This window comes from Alosa alosa, chromosome 5, assembly GCF_017589495.1.
Source record: "Alosa alosa isolate M-15738 ecotype Scorff River chromosome 5, AALO_Geno_1.1, whole genome shotgun sequence".
In the NCBI taxonomy this organism is placed as follows: Eukaryota; Metazoa; Chordata; class Actinopteri; order Clupeiformes; family Clupeidae; genus Alosa; species Alosa alosa.
In genome coordinates, this window is record NC_063193.1 from 6893320 (window position 1) to 6904587 (window position 11268).

The 11268-nt window shown below is 43.6% G+C and overlaps 1 protein-coding gene across 1 annotated transcript; it reads left to right on the plus strand.

Annotated features, from left to right (window-relative positions):
* Positions 1-631: 631 nt before the first annotated feature.
* On the plus strand, positions 632-10493 carry LOC125294385 (NADPH oxidase activator 1-like). The gene is made up of 17 exons (XM_048243070.1): positions 632-780; positions 906-965; positions 1044-1221; positions 1379-1461; positions 1688-1796; positions 2616-2750; positions 3019-3126; positions 3314-3373; positions 3466-3499; positions 4435-4577; positions 4833-4907; positions 5245-5320; positions 5650-5732; positions 6979-7139; positions 7591-7696; positions 8228-8351; positions 8865-10493. Coding segments are annotated over exons 2-17 (1593 nt in total). The 5' UTR covers positions 632-780; positions 906-963; the 3' UTR covers positions 8981-10493.
* The last annotated feature ends 775 nt before the right edge of the window (positions 10494-11268 follow it).

Here is an 11268-nt window from a genome sequence, read left to right on the forward strand (position 1 = left end):
TTATGGGACATTTTACTTTGAGTACTCCCACCATTTTAGGGATGCCTTCAATGACTATACAATTTCACCAATTAATGTAATGAATTAAAATAAATAGATAGAAGAATGTCAATGTGTCTCTTTATGTGTGTGTTTGATATTGTGCTGCTGGATATCAACCAGTGGAGCCAAACACCCACCCTCAAGTGTGGATTTTGGAAACAGATTATTATTCTGACGTGCTAGATGTTTTTTTTTCTTTCTGAGAAATCTGTGTCCTCTGAAGTAGATATTTGCACCCCTTGAACCTTGTGCCTTGAGATCATAACAGGAACTCTAAGAGGAAGTGTGCCACTGTGTTGCCAATCCTCTCATCAACACACCACTTCCTGGTGCTGGCTTTCTTAGCAATTCACACCAGCTGTCACAGCAAAGTATCTCTAGCCATGCACCTTTGCCCGGCCTTAGACTATGACTCATTTACTACCCTGGTGGAGCCATGCAGTTGTGTGCGTGCACATTGTATGTGTCCCAGTAGCCACAGAACCAGACTCTATTGTCTCCTCCCTCACCTATCTGCAGGGAATGTCAGGTAAAATGTCCTGGTAGCCGGAAGTGGGCGGGAACACCAAGGCTGATACGACACACTTATGCATGTGCTATTTCCCTGTTGCCAAGCTTAGTGGGGCCATAACCTCAGAGGGAACCAGGAATCTCACACTGTTCATTCACATTTATCTGCTGCCGTGAGAGAAAACCTTTTTTTTTGTCAGTTGGAGATCACTGACAGGATTATTGTGGGTGAGTAGTTCTTCAGATGTGCCTTTTTGCTGTTGGCTAACAAACAAAACTGGCTTAACTTGTCTCACTTGTCAGATGTTTTCTGTAGAACTTACATCACTTATTTTTTTTTTTTTTCATTTCAGATTAATTCATAGGCAACCATACTAAGCCCTGTGCTTGAAGATTATGTAACTGTTTTGAATGTCAGCACAAAGCTGTTGATTTATCAATTCATTTTATTTTATAATCTCTTGCCTGAGCTGTGTGTGACTGTGCCACAGGGCCATGTTGTACACGGAGCTACTGCGACTCTGGGACGAGGCCGTGAAGGCCATGGACGTGCAAGACTGGAAGGGTGCGCTCGCCAAGCTCGACGACATCTACGAGCCCACTGCCCGCACCCTGTTTGCGACCGCAGCCGCACACTTAGCCCTTGGTCAGCTGCAGCCAGCCATCCAGGTAAGTTACCAAACGCAAATACGGCTCAATCCTTATAGACGTAAGAGCTTCTACAGCCTTGGACGTAGATCACATACCTAAGGCCAGTGTCAACAACTTACAGATGTCTCTCCATGTGCGCATGAGTCAAATTGCTCTCTCCTTTTTGTGCCCCTAGGCTTTAGAACAGACCATTATCAAGGATGAGAGGCTTGCTGTTGGCTTTTTCCAAAGGGCTGGAGTCCTTTTGCTGGCTAATAGGTAGGGCCTGCTGTGTGGCTGTTATTATAACTATATCAGGTTTCCTCCTTCATCGCTATGTACAGAGCGTATCATCACTCATGCACTCACTCATGTATTGAGAGTTCTGTCTAGATTTGATATACGGTACCTCTGGGTTTTTTTCTTGAAAGATTGATATCAAGCCTCCTTCTCTCTCACATGTTTCCTCATTCATTCACTCTCCCTCTCTCCATCTGTCTGTCAGGCCGGAGGAAGCTCTCGCTGACTGCATATGTGCCCAGAAGCACATGAGAGAGAATGGCGTCATTGACTACCGACAGCTGGGGCTGCGCTATAAACTCTACAGTTGGCAGGTACAGTAACCCCACAAGGGTATCAATTTCACACCTGTCCTCAGGGAAGCTAAGTCTCTCTATGAATGTTAGCTTTCTTTGCAGAAGGAACACTTCCTACACAGGTTCTTTGCCTGACCTGTGATCACCTGTATTAACACCTGAATTTGTTCTTTCGGGACATCATTTCAAAGCCATTGTCAGCAGTGCCCTGTTGACCTGTAATGCCTGTAATGCCAGAGGGAGTTTTTTCACAGTCCTGATTTCCCCCCGCTGTGCTAGCTCTCAACAAAGGCTCCTTCAGTTATTATGAGAAATGCTGCAGTTGCGCAATAGCGACAAATCCACCTGCCTCAGACTAGATAAGACACACAACCAGCATTCTTTGCTAGTGAAGTTATGCCATAAGAGACTGTGCTGTCTACAGTGGTCAATACGTTCACACTATGTCTGATTCACAGCAGATATAAAGCATTTCACAACATCGGTGATTCAAGCCTTCCATCTCTTAGGATAAAGGTCTGCTACTTCCTTTTTTAGAAGAGGTGATATGTTATTGTAAATTCTTTGAAGGTGTTTCTTGTCTTATGTAAGAGTGTCACTACAGAAACATGCTTTGTGTTGATAGATTGCATAATCAGGCACAGGTAGGTCATAGCTCTCAGCACACAGCTCTCTTCCCTATTGTTTGCCCAAAACTCACTCTCTCACATCTAGAAGGAACAGGAGGTGTCTGTATCAGTTTCAATTTGATTAAAAGTGATTGTCTCTCTCTGGAGTCCCAGGCACTGATGCTGAGATCAACTCAACCCATATTACGTTGCTCTTCCTGATTGACAGGTGCTTTACAATGCAGCTGCAGTGCACGTCAGGATGGGCCACTGGGATAAAGCCCGGGACATCCTGTTAGCCGCGGCCGAGGAGAAAGGCGGGGCTCGTGGTGGCACTGTGGAGGCAGCACTGGACAGTATCTCGGTGAGTTGAGAGTCCTACTCCCACGGCGAAGCCAGCTATGCTTCTTCAATTCTAAAAGGTTTAAAACGGCTCCTTTCGTGAATATAATGTCAGACAGTTAGTAATCAGAAGATGGCAAAATGTTGAGAATGGGTGCCAGATTAGATTTAGATGTGGTTAACTGATTTGACTAATTAATTATTTAATTATGCATTTAGCTGATTAGCTATTACCCAAAGCGACTTCCTGAAATGGTGTGCGAGTGCTGTAACAGGTTGTCTCTGTCTAGAGGAGGGAGGTCCTGGCTCCTCTCCTGGTCCCAGTGGGAGACGTGTTCAGACCCAGGAAAGAGGAAGTCGAACAGCTCAAGCAAAGGGATTTCCTGGGAAAAGCCAAGGTACAGTACACCACACACAGGCAAACACACACACACACACACATATGCAGAGAGAGAGAACACATAGAACACACACAGCGCTGTACACACCTCAAACACACACAGCAGCAGCAGCTCACATCTCTTTTGGGACTAAAAATGGGATTTAATGGCAGATGTGTTTGTGTGTGCTCTGCGCTGTCTACAGGTGATAACCTCTGCACTCCCCAATGATGACTTTGCTGGTTTTGATCCACTCCGCGGTCAGGTAAGAAACAGCCCATGATATCACAACTCCTTCACCATTTTGTACAACGTTTCACTCTCCCTTTTCCACCGTTCTATTTTGTTTCTCTGCAGAAACCTGGATTCTATGAACCTAAAGTTGGAAGTGGAGGTGGAAGTGGAGGAGGAGGAGGAGGAGGAGGAGGAGGAGGAGGAGGCGGAGGCGGCGGTGCAACTGGAGGAGGAGGGTACGTATACCAATAGGTCTACATCAGTGTTGGCCTATAAGTATCATACACAGAAACATTACAGTACAGACATTGATGGTCATGTTGTTGCAAGCAGATCCACATGGCACTAGAGCAGCACTAGCTCTCTTATTTAATGGACAGGGTCAGGGCTGTAGTGGAAGCTAAACGCAAGTAAACACAGTTTATCCACCTCTGAAATTTCCCGAAATAGAGTTTATCCACCTCTTTTTAGAGTTTATTTACCAATTGCAACTTTTAACATTTACAAGTCACACTGTATTATCCCTGTTCACAATATGTACACTCATCAACACTCTAGGAACCATTTAATACCACTGGTATTGTTATAAACATTGAACAATAACCTCCACCATCATCAAACATGTTCTGACTGTCTTTTTAAAAAATACCGCATGGCGCAGTCCACCTTACCGTGACACAGAATTCATAGTTTACCCAACTCTTATTTTACCACTACACCCCTGGTCTGTTGGGTGGTACAGTCAAATATAAAGAAGGTTTATACAAAGGTCTAGTTGTAAAGGGCGAAGGCTTTTCTCTCTCATGGGCTTGAAATCAAACACCATTTGAGTGGCAGAACAATCTGAGAATATTTTAATTCAGTTGTTCCCTCTCCTTGGACATTCTCTTGAAGGACTGTGTCGCTAACTTACCACTGGGGGGCACTGTTTAGCTCCCACTGTGGGGAGCATTTATCTGCCTACCAATTCTAAAAGGACATTCATCATTATTACAAACAGAATGTCCGCTGTGAAAAAAAAGACCACTTGATGCCACTATAGTGATGCCACGTAAGGTCAATAACCGTTGCTTTTGCTGTTGGTGGTCTTCTGAAGGGACTCCCGGTACATGCATATGAAGAGTGTGTATATGGGCCGCAACCCTGAGGAGCTCTCGGTGCCCGCCGGAGGGATGGTGTTCATGTTCAGTGAAGCGGACCAAACTGGCATGGCCACTGTGATCTATGATGGAAAGGTGAGAGTCCAGGAGATCTGCCATCTCCTGCGTAGGGTTTTTGGCTGCACTGACGTAACTGATGTGCGTTTTGAATGCCTGATCTTTTCCACGGCTCGTTTTGACATCTTCAGGGCCCTGGCCTCTCACAGTGTTTCACCATTTCTTTCCCTCCATTTCTTTCCCTCCATTTCTTTCCCTCCATTTCTTTCTCACCATCTTTTTTTCTCTTTACTTTTCTCTCCATCTCCCTCCTTCCTTCGTTAACTCCTTCAGAAAGGCCTGCTGCCCATCACAATGCTGGATCCTGTGGATCCCAAGAAGGCCAAGAAAAGCAAAAAAAAGGTAGATGTAAGTCATCTGCTTTCTCTTCATTTGTTTTCCACAACATGCTCACACACACAATGTTGCTTTATTAGACAGTGATAATGTGCTCTTGCTGTTTTCAATTTGCATTGTCCCACATTTCCATCCACATCCCCACCCTCCCCTCAGTGCTGTCCATTTCCTGCTCTGAAAGTGTGACTTTTCCCTCTCAATGTATTCCATAATTGTCCGCTGGAGTGCTCAGAAAGTCAACTGCAGCCCACTTTGAGTTTGAAGGGTGGGCACAGAGTGGCAAATGACTGTAATCCTGCATATAAGGTCTCAATGGGTTCTAAAGTGTGTGCTTGTGTGTTCTCCACAGAGTGTGCCCAATGGCATTCCCTTCCCGCCTGCACTCAGCCCCCCCACTCGCCCCGAGACCTCCTCCAGTCCTCGAGGTACAGAGCTGCATGCTCAACTGACCTTCTACCACCATGGCATTTCTTCTTTCTCCTGAGAACTTACTCACACATTCACACATTGAAATGATGTCTTACATGTCAGTACAGTTACAGTATAGTTCATTGGTGGTCTTAATTGTTAGTTACACAAAATACACATTAATTACAAATACGTTTTAGAACATATCATGTAAAAGTAGTGGTAGCACAGTCGACGTGGTGTTTCATGGATGTTTCATCTTCTGTGATTTGTCCTCTTTGACAACGTTGATTTGTCTCTTTTTATCATTTGATACACTTACTGTGATGTGTCTTTCCCTCTCCAGATGGCCCACCGTCGTATGTGAGCGCCACCCAAAGCTTTCCACCTCTTCAGTATGGAGCCCCAGCCATCAGCCCCACTGACTCGGTGAGTCGCTGCAGGGGAGCAGCTTCATCACAATAACCACTGATAGCCAAGTCAAATGATAGTGACCTGCTGTCTGATTTATTGCTGTGTTACACACACACACACACACACACACACACACACACACACACACACACACACACACACACGCACAAACAGTACACAGCCATCATTTGTCAGTAAAAAAAAAAACGTAAGCACTGGATTTTATCATTTTATTTTATCAGTTCATTACTTATCATGAGCCTAAAATTTGAATCAATACGAACAATAATTAACAGTTTTGTTTTACTACAGAAAATAGAAACCAAACAAAAACATAGAGCTTTTCCCTGTATTTCTTATCGTTTCTGCACTGGCACTGGCCAGGAGTGAGGTGTGAGAAACACTTTTAGAACAGTTTATAGAATTGGGTTTAGGGGGTAGACCACTGAGAGCCATCCCAGTTAAGGTGGAGATTTAATTTTCATACAGAACAACATAAGGTGGCTGGACCTGTTTGCTTTAGAAACCTGTCTCATTAACATTTAGAGTGTAGGAGGGTCATCCCTTCTACCTATACATATTCATCCAGAATTAGAACAAGAGGTCACCTGTTTTGTTAGAGATACTGGTGCATCCTTTGGGTGAACTTGTCCCTCTCCCTTGATGCGCATCAATGAAAGAATAAAGCCTGTTTCCTGATTGACCATCATCCCGACTGAGTTTCCAGACAACTGTGGCACTAGGAAAATTGCTATCACCTGCTAAACGCCTAAAATAGAACCAAACATTTGTGATATGTGTTTACTACAGTCAGCTTCATATTCTTGTGCTGATTTGGGGCAGATCTGTTTTACACCGACTGAAAAACAGCATTTGCCTCGATTGAACAGAAAAGCGATTATGGCCTGATTAAGTCAGCACAAAGCTCAGGGGAGCAGGAGGAAGAGGAGGGGGAGGTGGTAGGGTAGAGGCAGACAAAAATATAAACTGTCCTATCTGGGGCTAGCAGGGAAGGTGCTTTATCTTGAAATGACCTATTTTGAGGCTCAAAGAATTCATCTGTGTAAGCGATAGATAAATAGATCAAAACAGCGCAGTACAATAGATGCACACACACACACACACACACAAACACACACACACACACACACACACACACACACACACATGCATATGAAATAAAAACAACTTTTATGTTTAATTATTTAGTTTTTAACTCACTTGTTTGAATGTCTTATCTGTATACTCTTCTACCACACAGGACCTGCCATCTTCCTCCTCAGATGACCCTGGCTCAGTGGTAGTGAAGGTGCACTACAGATACACCGTGGCACTGCGTGTCCCTCCTGGCACACCGTACGACGAGCTACAGCAGAAAATTGCTCACAAACTGGGCCAGTCGCCCTCTCAATTGCGCCTGAGGTACTAGACTTCTCCTTGAGCCCAGCTGATTAGCCCATTTTTAGTTGTGTGTCTTTGAAGGCTGTGCTGAACGTTCTGCCACTACTACACTTTTGGTTGAACTGTAAAAACGTTGTCACTATTTGGGCTCTAAAGGCAAACTCAAACTCAAACTCAAATACTACACATTTCTTGGTGACACTTTACCTGAAGGTATCTACATAAGAGTGACATGACACTGTCATAACCCTAACCCTAACTTGTCATGACAAAAACCGAATGACACTTAATGACCGAAGCGTTATGTAATAAACGTTTATGACTTGTTTAATGTTTATGACAAGTTTGTTACAATGTCATGTCACTCTTATGTAGATAACTTAAAGTAAAGTGTAACCCATTTCTTTTTGAGGAGTTGAAACGAGAAAATGAGAATGTGTTCCTGCTCTGGTTCTCCTTCGCTCTCCTTCAGGTTTAAGCATCATGGCACTCAGGCACTGACCCCGCTGGACACTACAGAGGGCCTCCAGAGCCTGGCAGAGGTGGCCGAATCTGGTCGGGCCACACTGTGGTGCCAGGTAATGTCGGATCGGGATAAAAGAGTCACCCTGGGCTCAGTGTTTTTGACCATTTATTTTGTCCTTTCTGTTTCTCCCACAGCATCTACAAAACCACTCCATCTTTTTTATCATTTATGATTTAAGAATGAAAAAAAAGAAATCAAGGCATAAGAACAAGGCTCTTAACAAAGTCAAGTTTCAGAGCTAAAGCAAGATAATTTGTGTATTTGTTTTTGATACAGGCCATATGACTTTTCTATAAACTCATTTCATTTTAATGTTAATGTAATGTTTACTGATGTCATTGTAAGTCAGTTTGGACAAAAGTGTCTGCTAAGAACCATAAACATAAACATGAATTTCCTTTGTCTCCATTTTAGTCTTGTCTCAAATTCTGATTCTGAACTGATTCTAAACTAAGATCTTAATGAATTGAAAAAGCCTTGATGAAGAGTTGAAAATGTAGTATGCAAAGCTTGGATGGCATGTTCCCATGGCGCAGCTTGTCATTCACTCATTTGTTTGTCACTGCCCCATTTATTTCTTCAGCATGAGGATCCTCTAGCCAACAGGACTATTCTCTACCAGATGGTGGCACTGTATGACTACACTACACAGGGGCCAGAGGATCTGGAGTTCAGCGAGGGAGACACAATAGACATCCTCAGTGAGGGTAACGTTCCCAGATATGTTTCATACTAATTTCATGTCTCCTCTCTAGAGTGGTGCCAATTGAGTTAGGATGCCAAAAGCAGATGATGCACAAGGCAACTTTTTGAGCACTGTTGCTGGGCAGTGTTCCTGAGTTTTGTTGTTCAAGCATGTTCCCATTGATATTGTGAAATATTTTTTTCTGGAGAACTTCAGTATAGGCAACACAAGGAACACAAGGAACCAGTTATGTGGTTGCCCAACAACATTGCTCAAATGGTTGCCCCACCTCAGGCTTCACCCCTTTGTGATAGCAATTCTAGACAGGAAGTCCTACCCTGTATTTTATGTCAACACAATTTGGCCACTTCTGAGCTATCTGGTTGAGAGAGTGAAAATAAGTATAGTTTGTAAGATGAGATACAGCAGAACTGCACTGCTTGAGTTGCACTGCTAGGACTCTACTTGAGGTGCTGTGGGTGAATGTCTGTGCGGCAACTGACTGACTGCCATTGTTGTGTCTGATCTCCACCAGTCAATGAGGAGTGGCTGGAGGGCCACACGGCTGGGAGCATTGGCATCTTCCCCAGATGCTTTGCCTATCGAGACGGAGAGGCTGCCCAAGAGGCCCATTCAGCCACAATGCTGTGATGCCGGGGTCCAATAGAGTATGTGGGAGTGTAGGACATATGCACATGCTCACACACGCATCGCGCACACACACACACACACACACACACACACACACACACACACACAGACACCATGTATGAATCTGATATGGTTTGGGGTTTTCTCCTGTCTCTAAGTATGTCTACACTTTAGTTTTATCATAGCGATCATTGGTCTTGGACAAACTGTACTTGTACATGGTTACAGTATTCATATGGTTAACTGTATTGGAGGAAAGAGTTTAGAACAATTGGATAGAATTTAAGTCCTTCAGTTACAATCTTAAATACTTCAATTGAATAATTTAAGCTGAGGGGCATTTTACAGACAATCCACTGTTACACAGTTGTAATTTAGACATAATTTAAACAGATGTTGTGTGTCCATTGAGATCTATTGAAAGTATTTATACCCCCACTGAATATATTTAATTTGACAGTCACCGACATGGATACTATTTTCTTGTCGAAACAAGTTGTGTACCATGAATCTGGGACTACCGTGATGGGGGTGTGTGCTGTCAACATGTCATAACAACTCACTGAAGTCAACAGCCATGTGCTATTGATGCCGGGGGAGTATTTGAAAAATAGGTTTTGGCACTTAGCGTCAAACCACTCATATGTTAACACCAAAGGTTTGTTAGTGCCTGTCATATCTTCTCAGAGAGTATCACCTTATAGAACCAAAAAAGAACTAAACATTAGCAAAATGAGCTCTCCCTGCAGAAAGTTCTGGTATTCAAATTAGACCAGGGGGTCTCTATCTGAGCCAGTGTGATTCATAGCACTGTGTAATAAGAGATGCCTTGAAGTCTTGTCATTCCCCAATTTGAAACACGCCATCATCCCTTAAGGGCTCCTGTTGAACAGCACAGAGTGACTAGCAGGAAGTGCTAGACCAGAGAATGCAATTATTCACAAACGGCTGTACAGAGCCGCTGTAAAAATAGACGTCTGTGATTCAGCCAAGGCCGTGGTCGGGGGCCTTGACTTTTCTCTTCCCCTCGGCGAGTCTGTCTCTCTCTCTCTCTCTTTTCTCTCTCTCTCTCATGCCTATCCGATAATTAATAGGCAGATGAATGTCAGAGTCTTCCAGGCGGCACCAGTGGTGGGAGAGAGAAGTGGTAGGGGGGGCCCCCGTGTCACTCCCAGTCACTCGCTGCGTCATTCCGGAATCCGGCAGCTTCTAAATCAGTCCTCTATGCATTTGCATGTCTCTGACGCCTACTTTTTTTTCTTTTTTTTTTCCGGAACAGTATGAAAACATTGGAATGCAGAAATAATAATGACACCAACGAGGTTTTTACCCAATTCATTTGCCTACAAGGCTGTTGCCATTATACAAACTTTTCTTCTGTTGATTTATTTATTTGTTTATTAAGTCGAACCTTTACATAGCAATATATTTACTTTGCACAAGTATATATCACGTCTGTCCATCACCTTCACTTTCTGCACCCAGCTCTCTCATTAAAGCCTTTGTCACTTCACCTTTTGTACACTGCTGTCCATTTACTGCACTTCAAAGTTTCAGAGTTTCACTCTGCCCTCAGCATTTGTCCAGAAATGTGGGTCATTAAGTGTTCAAATGTCTCTCTAGTCCTTCTGTGATCGACAGCACACTCACTCTACTTTTCTGACGTTCAACATTCATTATCTATTCTATCCTCTCTCTCTCTCTCTCTCTCTCTCTCTCACACACACACATACACACACACTACATCTAGCCCAATTTCATTTGTTCATTTAATCTTTAATTCGGCCCCCAGTTCTTCCTATGGCCCATTCCTATGGCATTGAACTGGAAGCACACTACAAGACCACAACATGGATTACAGAGAGCCAGCTGTCATTAGGCACCTGGATTTGGTTAAAATGCTATCATTTCTAATTGGCACAATCTACTGTGAGTCACTTAACCTGCTTGCACTCTGTCCTTAATCAGAAATGTGTCCTTTACACCCTCCTCTCTCCTCCCTCCTCCCTCCTCTCTCCTCCCTCCTCCCTCCTCTCTCAGCAGCATTGATATTCACCTTGGTTTCTTCCATTTATTTGATAAGAGGGAGGAGGTAATTGCATGAAATCAAAATTAATGGCATTTTAAAGAGAATGATGAAGTCGCCTAATTGATTATAAGAGCATGTTTTCCCTCTTAAAATGTCTCTTTGAATGGGCGTTATTTTATTCTTTTTCAAACGTCCATCTGGGTTTTTAGGCTCTACTGTCATGTGCATGGCGCTGCCAGTGGATCCATGATGGCATCCG